Here is a 14,712-nt window from a genome sequence, read left to right as displayed (position 1 = left end):
TAAGGAAAATACATGATTTGCGAGCAAATGAAACCAACAACGGCCGCTGGAGAGCACTGTTAACAAGAATCATATCAGCTCGTCCCGTGAGCCGACGATGCTGCCTCTCTTGAGGTCGTATGTCTCGTCTATGTCCACATCAACGTCAGCTTTCTCGTCCCGTATGAGAACTGCTTTGGACTCGCCTGCAGCCGGCCGGTGTGGCCGAACGGTTCTAGGCGCTTCAGTCTGGAACCGCGCTACCACTACGGTCGCAGGTTCGAATTCTGCCTTGGGCATGGATGTGTGTGATATCCTTAGGTTAGTTAGGTTTAAGTAGTTCTCAGTTCTAGGGGACTGATGACCTCAGATGTTAAGTTCCATAGTGCTCAGAGCCGTTTTTGAACTCGTTTGCACAGGAGCAAGTTTCAAACCACGCGGTCTCTCAGAATCGATTAAGTCGAATCCAGGGGATCTCATGATTCCCAGGTCGTCCTTACTCTCTTTAATGGCGTCATCGCCTACGTGTGTGGAGGCAAATAAGAATGCGTTTATATGGACCATATTTTACGGCAATGCCGTCAACAGTGCTGCAATAAACGGCAGTCTTGAAATTGGGTGGTTGTTCACAACGAGTGGAGAACGTTTCGCATTGCATGACAATATTTATCTCCGTCCTTGTCTGTAAATGCTTACCTCTCGCTTTCTGTTTCCTACTCCTCTCACTGACAGAGCTGCTGTTATATGTTGTGCGAAAACAATATCGTTTCGGATTTGTCCCAAAGTTTACATGCGTAAATATGACCACGCGTTCTGTATTTGTTGGTTGTGGTAGGTTTGTCGTCTTCACCAATGGAGGAGTGATCAAACTAGAGAACTACGTATTTTATGCATTCGAGCCACCTGCGACCAGAGCTGTGGGACGTCGAAATTATGCTTGATGAAGCGTACAGAATAATTCCAGTCTTCGAGCCTACGCCAAAGTTGAAGCAAAGTAAACTGAACAGGAAGAGTAGATACACAGGTGGCTCTTCATCCACACGAGTTGCGTTGATGCCATGCTTTTCATACTATATCGAGACTTACTTGAATCAGAAATTGATAGTGTAAACAGTGATGGGTGCTAGTGAATTAAATAATAAAGTCACAATAAAAATTGTATTCTTGTTTCAAACTTACCTTAATGTAATCTTTAAGTTCTTCGACCAAAGTGTTGCATTCTTCGGCCACAGACACACTTAATGACGAACAGCTAGTTTTCAAGAGGTACAATAAACTACTGTGAGAATCACCAGTAGCTAAAAACTGGGTGATCGACAGCCGGACTGTAGCTGTAATGCAGTCTCTTATATTTCCATCCGTTTTAGCAGCTCTCGGATAAACAGCTTGTACGAAAAGTTCGAAACAGTGCTTCAACAGTCTTTCAAAACTCTGGAACAAGTGTGTATCGTACATTTTGTGGTAATGGTGTGGCTCCTGCAAACACTTCTGGCCCAGAAATGTACTACAGCAAACATTGCCAGGTAACTGTACATGTGGCTGCAGTTCGTGAGGCCGCGGAATTGCCGTACATTATGTAAATGTACCTTAAGGCTTTCCGTCAACCGACCGACACCAGTTTTTTAGAGACAAACGCAAACTCTCCCTCTAGCTGTCTGCCCAGGGCTAAAACATGACGTCACAGGCTGTTCTGCAATCGTTTTGAGTGCTCAGGAGAGTTTGTGCAGTAAATTTACTATTACCATTACATGGAGGGTACGGGGAGAGTATATTACGAAAAGTGTCTAAGATTAGATTCATACTTTTGAAAAATTTGGGTTTTTTCTATGTATTTTATGGTCAGTGTAGAAATGCACTAAGGGAGCTGTATTCGGCAATGATACTGGGTATACTGGATATGTTTTGTTGTTGTTAGTCTTCAGTCCTGAGACTAGTTTGATGCAGCTCTCCATGCTACCGTGTCCTGTGCAAGCTTCATCTCCCAGTACTTACTGCAACCTACATCCTTCTGAATCTGCTTAGTGTATTCATCTCTTGGTCTCCCTCCAAGATTTTTACCCTCCACGCTGCCCTCCAATGCTAAATTTGTGACCCTTGATGCCTCAGAACATGTCCTACTAACCGGTCCCTTCTTTTTGTCAAGTTGTGCCACATACTCTTCTCCCCATTTCTATTCAATACTTCATTATTAGTTATGTGATCTACCCATCTAATAATCAGCATTCTTCTGTAGCACCACATTTCGAAAGCTTCTATTCTCTTCTTGTCTATTTATCGTCCATGTTTCACTTTCATACATGGCTACACTCCATACAAATACTTTCAAAAATGACTTCCTGACACTTGAATCTATACTCGATGTTAACAAATTTCTCTTCTTCAGAAACGCTTTCTTTCCCATTGCCAGTCTACATCTTATATCTTCTCTACTTCGACCATCAGTTATTTTGTTCCCCAAATAGCAAAACTCCTTTACTATTTTAAGCGTCTCATTTCCTAATCTAATTCCCTGAGCATCACCCGACTTAATTCGACTGTACTGGATATAAGCACAGATATTTTTATTGGTGACTGACCATTGTATTGAATATTACATCAGTATTTACTTCTTTGGAGACTAATTATTAAAGCTATTAGGAGTAGTGGCAAGAGTAGAGCTGTAAAACTACCATAGGCTAGAGTAAACTGTGGTAAGTAGGCGTAGACTACGATAATTTTCCTAGTAGCCTTGGTCAGTCGCAGATGTACTAAGAAGCTTAGCCTTATTTAGCAGGGGTTGATCTGTAAGAGGGTAGAATAATAAGTGCCGGACGGCTCTTGCATAGAAGAGTCTTAACTACGTTGTTAAACTTCTTTAGACATTAGGCAAATGTGGGTCTCATTAGCCTGCATATCGCAAATGTAACACAATGGAGTTAAACACTTTACACAAGCCAGAGACTGCAGATGACTTCATTGACGTAGGACCTAATTCATGCTCAACTGCAGAAAGGGTAAATAATCTTCCCAGCGTGACAAACTGAAAAAGAAAATTTTGTAACTTATGCCAAACAAACTTCCGTTTATTTTGACTGTAGATGTTTTCCTCTTTATTTATATGGTTCGTCTCACATAAAGTGAGGGCAAGGGAATAACCTTATGTACGAGAGCGTGAGACTCCATGTTTAGAAGTCTTTAGAGGCAAAGAAACCGATTTAGATTTTGCTGGACTTCTGAAAAGAACTTCGAACCGAAATCGCGTTCAGCGAGTTCGTGATTTGTAGCGTAATGGTTATTTAACTAAATGTTCATGGATTACGACGGCAACAATTTAAAGTGTTACTTAACTGTAGCACACAAAAGTGCAAGTTGTTCTACAGGTTTAAACCTGTAGCGCCACTTCGTAACAATTCAAATGTTAAGTTACTAACGAACACATATACCGGGAGCGACATATTACGCTGAATGTCACGTCTCGTCCCATGAATAAATTGTTTTCTGTTAAAAATACGCTGCGTCGAAGAATTGTCCCTCCTGATGTGAAAACTTAAGTTTGTTGCCAGTGTTAAAGTTTTAACACCTTAAGCTTTATCTTCAGTCAAAATATTGACCAAAAAGCTGTAGCAGCATTAGCTAATGTTAGTGACAACCATGCTCAGATATTCTAACGGTGAAGGTAACCGTCTCACTGACAATTGTTACTATTTGTAACGGAGGGAACTTCAGGATATCTAACAGGTACATGAGGTGTTACGGTTAGAGATTACAGCACTCTGAGTACCATGTTGAAGACTGCTTCAGACTATCTTCAGTGATGGGGGCTGCAGCAATGTGGGGGACCTGTCCGAATTCATGAACCAGTAAAAAATTACAAAATTTTGAAGTGTAAATTTGAGGCTATATCTTTGTATAGGTATTATAAATGTCGATTGACATTCAGGGTAAGGTCCGTGACGTTAGATATGTAGTTGTGAAACCCGTGACTTACCATGACGAAACTATGGAAATAGTTTCGTGATAGTTACGTCTATGAACGTTTGCATCTTAACTAACTCAATGTCTCTTCGTTAAATCTGGAGTTATAAACTAGCTGTTCGTTTGTCAGTTTGCACTGAGGCACGGAACTTTTTCTTCTGTACGATATTGACGTGCTGAACTTTAATAAAGAATGACAGCTCGTAGCCTTTTTTTGTGAAAAGGCTTATGTTTTCGACATATGCGCCAGTCTAATGTGCAGGCTGTTACTAATGTACATGTTAACTGAATAAGCAACACGTAGGAATCAGGAAGCTCAGTGAAATAGTTTCCGCACTCCCTGACCTATTATGGCATGTATTATGAACCGAGTTGTGTTAATTTAACTCTAATAAATTTAATGACTTATGCATTCAACGTTTTATTGTTTATCAATACAAAGGTTACAATAAAATTTTTAATTTTTCCAAATTTAAATTACGTTCAAAACTAGTATTTCAGCAAGCATAATTAAAAACCTTTAACAACTTTAAAATAATTTTAGATAATAAATTAACAGCAGTATAAATAGTACATCACATCTTTAGTTGCATCTTTCTCAATGAGATCCACTGGCATCCTTCGGCTCCTCGGCGATCTTTTCTTCGGATTGCTCTTTCTCTTCGACTGGTTCTGTTGCTTTTGAGGCTTCAGTATCCTGAGTATCTTTAGTATCATCGCTATCTTCAGTACGAGCTAGCTCAGGCTCTGTTTCCGCTGCCGCTTCCACACTAGGTTCCTGTGTCTCGACGCCCTTCTCATTTGTCTCCACCTGGCCCTGTTCCTCATGTGCCAGAAGAGGCTGCGTTTGTGTTTCCGCTGCGACGGAAACATCAGGCTCGTCTGGCGTGGCAGTTTTTCGCTTCACATCCAAGATAATCTTCCCGTAGTTCTTCCTCTCGCATAGCTCGATCATACCCTCAGTGACCTGCAACATAACTATGCGTTACACACCAGTTTTAGTGGTAACTGGCACTAGACAGCCCATACAAGAAGGAACCTTACCTTTTCAAAAGGCAGAACTGAATGAATACGTGGTTCAATTTTCCCACTGGATCGTAGTTCAAAAATCTTAGCGACTATGGCCTGCATCATTTCCTGTTCAGTTTGCAACAACAGCCCAATATTTACGCCCGCCACAGTGTGGTTTTTGCTAATCAGCTCAGCAGACGACACCGTCTGGGTATCCCACGTTGGCCTGATCATGCCCCAGGCTTTCGTTTTGGGATACGAAGCAGTGCAGTTGGAACCTGTCAATATTCCAAGAATCAGTTACATGAAATTTTTTGTTGGATCTGCAGTGGTATGGTACAGAGTCTTAACTTCACTATGGTTTGTGGTGTTAAACACGCTCTCACACGCTCCGACTATTCCTACTAGAGACCACCACCCTTGCCGCTATTTAGGAATATGCTACACGGAAACCCACATGTAATTTGAGCATAAAATACCGGAACTTTACGATTGTAGGAAAGATTTGTAAAGTAACAAGGTATGTATGTCAAAAAATGTATCGTCACACAGAATGATCATTTCAAAGCTCTAAATGTAAGTTATTATCAGACGCTAACGTCATGTTTAGTGTTAAACTCTTCTAAACGTATGTACGAAGAAGTAACACAGGAATTCATTGGCTAACAATACAGAAGGCTTTTGACGATGTTGACTGGAATGCTCTTTCCAATTCTGGAGGTGGCAGGGGTAAAAATACAGGGAGCGAAAGGCTATTTACAACTTGTGCAGAAACCAGATGGAAGTCTTAAGAGTCGAGGGGCATGAAAGGGAAGCAGTGGCTGGGAAAGGAGTGAGACAGGGTTGCAGCCTCTCCCCGATGTTATTCAATCGGTATATTGAACTAGCAGTAAAGGAAACAAAAGAAAAATTTGGAGTAGGTATTAAAATCCACGGAGAAGTAAAAACTTTGAGGTTCGCAGATGACATTGTAATTCTGTCAGAGACGGCGAAGGACTTGGAAGAGCAGTTGAACAGAATGGACAGTGTCTCGAGGATATAAGACGATCAACAAAAGCAAGACGAGGATAATGGAATGTACTCTAATTAAATCGGGTGATTCTGAGGGAATTAGATTAGGAAATGAGGCACATAAAGTAGTAGAGGAGTTTTGCTATTTGGGAAGTAAAATAACTGATGATGGTCGAAGTAGAGGATATAAAATGTAGACTGGCAATGGCAAGGGAAGCATTTCTGAAGAGAAATTTGTTAACATCGAATATAGATTTATTTATCAGGAAGTCGTTTCCTGAAGTACTTGTTTGGAGTGTAGCCATGTATGGAAGTGAAACATGGACTAACTAGCTTCGACAAGGATAGCTTTCGAAATGTGGTGCTACAGAATACTGAAGACAAGGTGGATAGATCACCTAACTAATGAGGTATTGAATAGGATTGGGGAGAAGTTTGTGGCGCAACTTGACTATAAGAGATCGGTTGGTAGGACATGCTTTGAGGCATTAAGGGATCACAAACTTAGCATTGGAGGGCAGCGTGGAAGGTAAAAATCGTAGAGGGAGACCGAGAGATGAATAAACTAAGCAGATTCAGAAGGATGTAGGGTGCAGTAGGTACTGTGAGATGAAGCAGCTTGCACAGGATAGAGTAGCATGGAGAGGTGCATCAAACCAGTCTGACTGAAGACAACAGTATTGTCAGATTTTTGCTTTATTTTATATGCCTCTCAGTTCCAGGCCTATTAAGCGATCTAAGTTTTAAAAAGTGTGCAGATTTGCACTTTCACATCGGCAGAATATTGTCAGAAATGACGTAAGTTGTGATAGTGAGGTCTTTCCTAAATGGTTAGCGTGTCCATCGAAATGTTGAGCTAACTATTTCTGAGCAAATCCTGGTGCAGAGAGACTAATCCACCAAGCTTTGATTTACTCTGCACTGTATTTATTCGTATTGTGTTTGGGAATGTACGCTCTAAGACGTTTGCATGAAGTTTTTCAAGGTGTATCTATGTTCGAGGAACACTGGTGGTTTTTGCTCTACCGACATTGATCCTGTTAAGACATCGGTTCCAGGTTCTAGAAGTTGGGATGAAGTTTTAGTCTTAAGTCAGGTAACAAACTTTTTCGTCCCATATTTCCGAATTGACAGCTTCGGAGTCTGCGTGTCACTGTCCTTTGAACCTTTGTTAAATTTCATTATAATAGGTCGACGGGTAGTGCAGTATGTTGCGTGCTGAAGTTTTACAGTCATCTCATACTGAAACTAAGCGCAAATTGACTACAGACCTTAACATTCAAGTTTCGGTTCGATACTAGAAGTATTGTGACGAAAAGTTTTTGTAAGTGGATAGACTAACAAAACGGTCCTATAGCAGGATTTTTTACCTGCAAGGTACAGAAGCCTCGTCACTGAGTATTAACCACTGGAATTTAATTACACTGTTCAAAATGCGTCATTGATGCTATCCAAGTGTAGTATACGTAATTAGTGAGTCTTGAATTACCATTTCATTACTTACCAATCAGGATCAATGTGCCACAACGTTTCAGCATTTTAAAGCACCTTTCAATGTCCGTTCCACCGTTGCTGTTTATAATGATATCTATTCCTTCAGGATAGGTTTTGAGGATTTCTTGTACGTAATCCTCGTCGTGGCGGAAAACACGGTCCACTCCATGAGATTTTAGATCAGCGAACTTTGATTCTGAAGCGGTTCCCAGGAGTTTAACATTTTGTACTGTCTGACAAAGCTGCGTAACAGCCGTTCCAACACCACCTGCCATCAGTAACAAAATGATGTTAACCATAGCCACCAGTGTTAAAATTGTTTTATATCTTACAAATTGTGTTGGTGCAAAGTGCAAGTCAAATTTTATTGAGAGGTAGTTGACGGTTTCACAGCATTAAATTATCCAGGTGCTTAAGTTTGTTTACACTTAAAAAAAGGCACGAAAGTTTCAGTTCCACAAATGAAGATGTTAACCATTATGTTTCAGTATTTGAGCTTTATACCTGCAATCGACTGCATGAAAATTACATCGTCTGCTTTGATGCAGCCCAGTTCGAACAAGCAGATGTGAGCTACCAAGTAGTTGAGACCAAGACCAATGGCATCTTTGAGGCTGATATCGGCTGGCACCAGGAAGCAGTTTTTCCGCGGGACGTGGACCATTCGTCTGAACAGGCCACCTTGCATTTTCAAGCACAGCACCTTCTGCCCGGCCTGCAACAAACCGATTGCTCAACATCTACGTCTCAACTATCACCGTTATTCTGCGAATTCAGTCGAACTCACCTTCAGGTCGGTAATAGCATTTCCGACACGTGTCACAATGCCACAGCATTCACTGCCCATGACGACGGGGAATTTGTAATTTCTTATTATGCCCAAACGCAGGTAGTTGTCCGTGAAGTTCATACCGCAGTATTCTACCTCCACTTCGACGCAGTCGCTTTTGAGAGCATTGTTAAGGGGCGAATCTTCAACCTGTAGAAGTTTAAGTTTTGTTAAAACGTCGAGCGTTAATACGATTAAGTGTTTTAAAGTAGTCAACTTTCGAAACAGTGACAGCTGTTACTTTTAGACTAAGTGTAGCAATAGTCCAAAGCTATTCTTAAGGTAAGGCAAACCATTGGAAGTTACCTAAACACGAAAAAACCAACCCGTAACACTGTACCAGCACAGGAGGTAATGCCATTGGCGACGAGTATGTGGAAGCAATGGTCTGGCAGCTTTGGACATTCCAATTAAAGTAAAGGAAGGTCATGGGAATTCACGACGTCTTCCCTTTTTCACGAGTTGGCAGCACATCTTATGTGTATTAGTCGCGAACTGCGTTGAAGCACAGAATGTTTGCCAGCATCTGTTGCGCCGTAAGCGTATGAAGGAAACTGCGTTCTATAGTTGCAACCATCAGGTAAATTTTAACCTTATTTAAGTCGTATGTATTTTAAAATTTTGCTTAAATTGTTTTGGGTCAAATTTATTAGAAGTTAATCTAGTCAAGTAGCTAGCACGTGGACCGACATAATTACGTTTATTTAAGTTTCATAGGAACTTAAAGGCCGTTTTCCAATTTGAGTAATTGAATTGGCGTTTCCGCTTTCAGAGACATTAAAGACACTTAAGGTGCCCTTCGGTCCCATTATTTTCGTAATTTCCATGTATGGCACGCGAAATCCTCTACAGATTTCCTCCTAACGCAGTTTGACTCGATTGAAAAATTTAGCGGACTGTACTGTTCGAATAATTTAGAGTCACTAAAGCGAGGAATACGTGCTACGAAATTTGTGAGTGCTAGCAAATCGATGGCTGGACGACTTTTTCCTCCTAGTGTGAACATACGTTAATTTGATATGTTTAACGAAAGTAGATCATGTCGACTCATCAGGGTAGACTGATCTGAAGCCAGAGGGAATAGTACGTGTTATGTTTTGGACTTTGGAGCACGCGCATTGTTGTAAAGTTCTTGCCGAAATCGTAGTATGTGATTGGCATCGCGTTGGCTGGTGTATTCTACGTCTTGTGGAGAAGACGAGATTAAGAATGAAACATTCCCTTGGATATGAGGGAGTCTTAAAACCTATGTACACCATCTGCCATATATCGTGAAGAAAACGCTACGACCTGAACACCTGCGCTTTGTATGTCAGGAAACAGTTACCAGGAGATATGTCAGATACAATGTAACCAAAGAAATTTGTGATTTATTACGTCTGGTTCTGAAACTAGATGTACGTGCTCAAACTTTAAGGAAAGCTGAGAGAGACTAAGAAGCGATTGATTAAATACCCGTCTAACCATGCCTTCGGATGAAGGCTGCCCATTTTTAACTTCCTTTTGTTCCGTTTAAGTCAAGTGAAAATGTTTTTGCTGTAGAATTTCTGCAAACCGTGGGACGATTTGAGTTCGTAACAGCAAATATGGAAAGGACTGTACAGTGGCTGCCTTACTGTATTTTAAGTTTTACAGTTTTCGTACATCCAGATGCTAGTTCGTAAAGCGGAATTTCATCATATTTACGAGCCGGATAGGTTACGTTTAACATAATCTATCAACTTCGGTGTTCGCGTTTACTGAAAACATTTGTAAAGTGACGATGCGAAGTACAGTTGCAGACTCAATTTCTATTTTCATTAATTTGGAAAAAATGCGTCACCTGGAAGACGATCCTGAAGCTGCAGATGGAGTTCGTATTACGGACAATCATCTCAGGTTATTCGAACATATTTATATCAGGATGACTAGCTAAGATTTTGGCCACCACGGTAATTAAACTTTCTGTGAATATTTTTCTGAAAAGGTGACAACTTTCAAATTTTAGTTTTTACACTAGAAATTTGATAATCTAAATTCTGGTGTATTATTTACCTTCATCCTATTCATTGCTCCATGCCCGTTAAGTGTAACTGATGGTACCATATGGTTTTCTTCGGATTCCACATCCTGGAAGACAGAAAGGACAAATAAGTAGAAATTTTGCCATGAAAGAGGAAGCCGCCTCGTAGAATTTTGCGCAGAGCATAACTCAATCATAGCTAACACTGAAAACCACGAAAGGAGGTCGTATACATGGAAGAACCCTCGAGATAATGGAAGACTAGAGAGATTATATAATTGTAAGAGATTTAGGAACCAGGTTTTAAATTGTAAGACATTTCCAGGGGCAGATGCGGACCGACCTTAATCTTGATTATGAACTAGATTAAAACTGAAGAAACTGCAAAAAGGTGGAAACTTAAGGAGACGTGACCTGGATAAACTGAAAGAACCAGAGGTTTTACAGAGTTTCAAAGAGAGCATAAGGGAACAATTGACAGGAATGAGGAAAAAATACAGTAGAATGGCTAGCTCAGGGATGAAATGAAGGCAGAGGATCAAGTAGGTAGAAAGATGAGGGCTAATGGAAATCCTTGGGTAACAAGAAACATTTAATTTAATTGATGAAATAATTCACCAAATGAAGCAGACAAAAAGGAATACAAACTTCTCAAAAATGAGATCGACAGAAAGTGCAAAATGGCTAAGCAGGGATAGAGGACAAATGTAAGGATGTAGAGACTTCTCACTAGGGGTAAGAGATACTGCCTACAGGAAAATTAAAAAGACCGTCGGAGAAAAGAAACCACTTGTATGAATATGAAGAGCTCAGATGTAAACCCAGCCCTTAGCAAAGAGGGGAAAGCAGAAAGGTGGAAGGAGTATAGAGTAACTATAAAAGGGTGATGTTCTCGAGGACAATATTTAAATGGAAGAGGATTTAGATAAAATGGGAGATATGATACTGTATGAAGAATTTGATACAGCACTTTAAGATTTCAGTAGAAACAACGCCCCGGGAGTAGACAATATGCCATTACAACTACTGACAGCCTTGGGAGTACAAGTCCTGACAAAATTGACATGGTGAGCAAAATGTCTGAGACAGGCTAAATACCCTCGGACTTAAAAGAATATAGTAAGTCCAATTCCAAAGAAAGCAGGCGCCGACATGTGAAAGTTACCGAACTCTTTAGTCACGGCTGCAAAATACTAACGCGAACTCTGTATAGACGAATGGAAAACCGGTAGAAGCCGACCACGTGGAAGATCAGTTAGGATTCCATAGGAATGTTGGAATACGTGAGGAAATACTGACCCTGAGACGTATGTTAGAAGACTAAGAAAAGGCAAACCTACATTTGTAACATTCGTAGAAAGAGAAATGTTAGACAATGTTGACTGGAATACTCCAATTCTAAAGGTGGCACGGGTAAAATACAGGGAGCGAAAGGCTATTTACAATTTGTACAGAAAGCAGACTGCAGTTGTAAGAGTCGAGGGGTATGAAAGTGAAGAAGTGGTTGGGAAGGGACTGAGACAGGGCTCTAGCTTCTCCTGATGTTATTCAATGTTTATATTGAGCAAGCAGTAAAGGAAACAAAAGAAAAATTCGGATTAGGTAATGTCCATGGCGAAGAAATGGACACTGATTGGACACTTTGATGTTCGCCGATGACATCGTAATTCTGTCAGACAGCAAAGGACTCGGAAGAGCAGCTGAACGGAATGAATAGTGTCTTGAAAGGAGGATATAAGATGAGCATCAACAAAAGCGAAACGAGGATAATGGAATGTAGTCGAACCAAGTCGGATGATGCTGAGGGAATTGGATTAGGAAACGAGACTCCTAAAGTAGTCTCTGAGTTTTGCTATTTGGGGAGCAAAATAACTGACGGTCAAAGTAGGGAAGATAAAATGCAGACTGGCAATGGCGAAGAAAGCGTTCCTGAAGAAAAATTTGCTCACACTGAGTAGATTTAAATGTCAGGAAGTCGTTTCTGAAAGTATTTGTATGGAGTGTATCCATGTATGGAAGTGGATAATGGGCGATAGCTTGGACAAAAGAATAGAAGCCTGAAATGTGTTACAGAAGAATACTGGAGATTAGATGGGTATATCACGTACGTAATGAGGAAGCATTAAATAGGATTGGGGAGAAGAGTTTGTGGCACAACTTGAGAAGAAGGGATCGGTTGGTAGGACGTGTTTTGAGGCATCAAGGGATCATTAATTTAGTATTGGAAGGCAGCGTGGAGGATAAAAACCTCCAAGGGAAACCGAGAGATGAATACAGTGAACTGAGTCAGAAGGATTTAGGCTTCAGTACGAATACGGAGATTAAGCTTGCACAGGGTAGAGCAGCATGGAGAGCTGCATCAAACCACTCCGAAGACTGAAGACCACAACATGTAAAATTTGTTTGCAGCTGTGAATATCGAAAACCAGCTTTGTAATGGTTGCACGACAAATCATGCCTTCACTTACTGCGACTATTCATCAGTTGTACCAGTACTGCCAGCAATTAAAATGAAGGTATTGCCTACCGAGAAAACTCAAGCGACCCACCTTTCTATCCTTGTTGAACGGTGACTACTGTATCAAAAACCCCATACGTTTCAGGAAATGGGTCTACACGTTACTGCCAGTTACTTTCAGGAGTAAAATACAGTTCGCGTATTTTTAATTTTTTACACTACGGTGGCTCAAACTAGTAATGTATTAAGTTTTATTTTAATGGACTAAAAAGTTGCTCCAGGGAGACATTGATTCAGTAACATATCGGGGATATATGTCTGCCTCTCCTCTCGGGTGATTCCACGCTTGTCACTACAGTTAATAGATATTACTGTATCTACGTAAGGGTCTTATACTTAAAGTTATTTGACATAATTCGACTTTAGTGAATCTTTCATACCGACAGTATGAAGTTTACAACAACCGAGTTCGTTAAGTTAAGAGTTAAGTCTACATAGTAGAAATCGTTACCTACGTTAAGTAGCAGATGGCTAATCTTTTATTACAAGTAGTTATTTGACATCTTACCACAAGAGGTGCAGTGAACTGAAGCGGAAACATATCCATGGCCGAATGTTACCAGCTGTGAACAGAAATAAAGTAATTTTATATGAACACACTTCCGCCTGTTACATTTAATGAAAACATGAAATTTTCATGTCTTAAGGACTCCTGAATTATGCAGAAACAAACTGAGCTGGCTTACGTGGAACTGCGATCAATATTTAAAAGGAAAAAGAAAACACCAAATTCATTTACATCACTTCCACTGAGTGACTTGTACACTTAAATTTATATATTAAGCGTCGTCAAAATTCTACGTACGGACAAGAATGTCCAACACCATACAAGCTTCTTGCTCCTACCCAGAACAAGTATAGACAATGAGCACAGTCCACAATCACATCCACAGTTACGTCAATATACATACTTACATAACTTCACTGGACTCGGAGATGCAACTAATGATACGGACCCCTGTGCGCTCTCTTATAAGAACGTGGTCTGTGGGCGTGTCGGGAATGTGGCCACTACCAGAACGTATTGGCCGGAAGGTTGTCATGTGATGGCGACGCCAGGCATTCCGTCAAAACACAACAGGTGTTGCCTCCCAGACAGCGCAACGGCCGCAATTCGTCGCGTTGCACTCACATGTAGCGGCTGCCGACAACGGGTTACTGCCCATCTTCAGTCTGTCCCGGCCAAGGGATAACAGCGGTGAAGTATTCTGTCTTCTTGTGATTACGCTGTCACTGTTGCCGACTGTTTTGCTTTCCTCTGGGATGTTTTCATGTACTACTCGTATTTCGAATTTTATCCCCCCCCCCCCCCTGTCCCGAATGAATCAGAGTAACAATTGACTATTTATGCCCCTATACACTGTTTATATTTTAAGACATTTTATAAAAAAAAGATCTTTAACGCTGTTTTGGGGTGCTATTATCTTCTGTTAAGTGCGGTTCAGGCCTTTCGGCATCTTGAAATGTCAGTGATACGTTCATTACGTTCTCATAACGCGATTAGTGTCTGCTTATTATTCAGTAACTTTTACAAAACTTAAGATTAAAGACGGGGCGGATGGAATGGATTCACAGGACATGCTTTATCATTTGCAGTTTCCTCCAGGGCTTTACGGAACTTTTAGATAACCTGATTTCGTCACACTAAATTCAATTACTAATTCAGTACCTGGTCTCAATTAGTACATGTACAGCATGTCTGCGGCTGTGATTAAACGCGAACAGGAGTTTCCGCCATTGGAAATAAGATCTTGGCTTACCTTTTAAGCTACGACCTTTGACAGATAGGCTTAGTTCAGCAGTTTTGCTCAGACAATGTACGTCTGTTGAATTCGACGCTATGTTAAAAATTTTGAATGTGTCGGAAATTCCAGAGTTAGGTAAGATTTAATTCAGAAGAGGTGCAGATTATGT

At 40.7% G+C, this 14,712-nt stretch overlaps 2 protein-coding genes across 2 annotated transcripts in view; one reads left to right on the top strand and one right to left on the bottom strand.

Annotated features, from left to right (window-relative positions):
- LOC126267066 (synaptic vesicle membrane protein VAT-1 homolog) overlaps positions 1 to 14,712 on the top strand; it is a 266,094-nt gene that overhangs the window by 115,673 nt on the left and 135,709 nt on the right. The gene's annotated exons all lie outside the window — the stretch shown is intronic.
- LOC126267062 (synaptic vesicle membrane protein VAT-1-like) lies at positions 4,330 to 13,759 on the bottom strand. Its single transcript, XM_049971905.1, has 8 exons — positions 13,714 to 13,759; positions 13,307 to 13,361; positions 10,313 to 10,387; positions 8,237 to 8,428; positions 7,954 to 8,164; positions 7,460 to 7,717; positions 4,978 to 5,222; positions 4,330 to 4,900 (listed from the first exon to the last, which is right to left on the bottom strand). Exons 2-8 carry the CDS (start codon positions 13,343 to 13,345, stop codon positions 4,532 to 4,534), a joined length of 1,389 nt encoding a protein of 462 aa, XP_049827862.1. The 5' UTR covers positions 13,346 to 13,361; positions 13,714 to 13,759; the 3' UTR covers positions 4,330 to 4,531.

The sequence above is a fragment of the Schistocerca gregaria genome, chromosome 4 (assembly GCF_023897955.1).
Source record: "Schistocerca gregaria isolate iqSchGreg1 chromosome 4, iqSchGreg1.2, whole genome shotgun sequence".
Lineage (NCBI taxonomy): Eukaryota > Metazoa > Arthropoda > Insecta > Orthoptera > Acrididae > Schistocerca > Schistocerca gregaria.
The sequence above is the reverse complement of the archived record's forward strand: the minus strand, read 5'-3'. Positions and strand labels throughout refer to the sequence as shown.

Coding starts and splice junctions, on each gene's coding strand:
- LOC126267062 (XM_049971905.1), bottom strand. CDS start 13,345: ATGGATATGTTTCCGCTTCAGTTCACTGCACCTCTTGTG. Junction 7,718..7,953: donor TTTCATGCAGTCGATTGCAG/GTATAAAGCTCA, acceptor TACTGATGGCAG/GTGGTGTTGGAACGGCTGTT. Junction 5,223..7,459: donor TGGCACATTGATCCTGATTG/GTAAGTAATGAA, acceptor GAATATTGACAG/GTTCCAACTGCACTGCTTCG.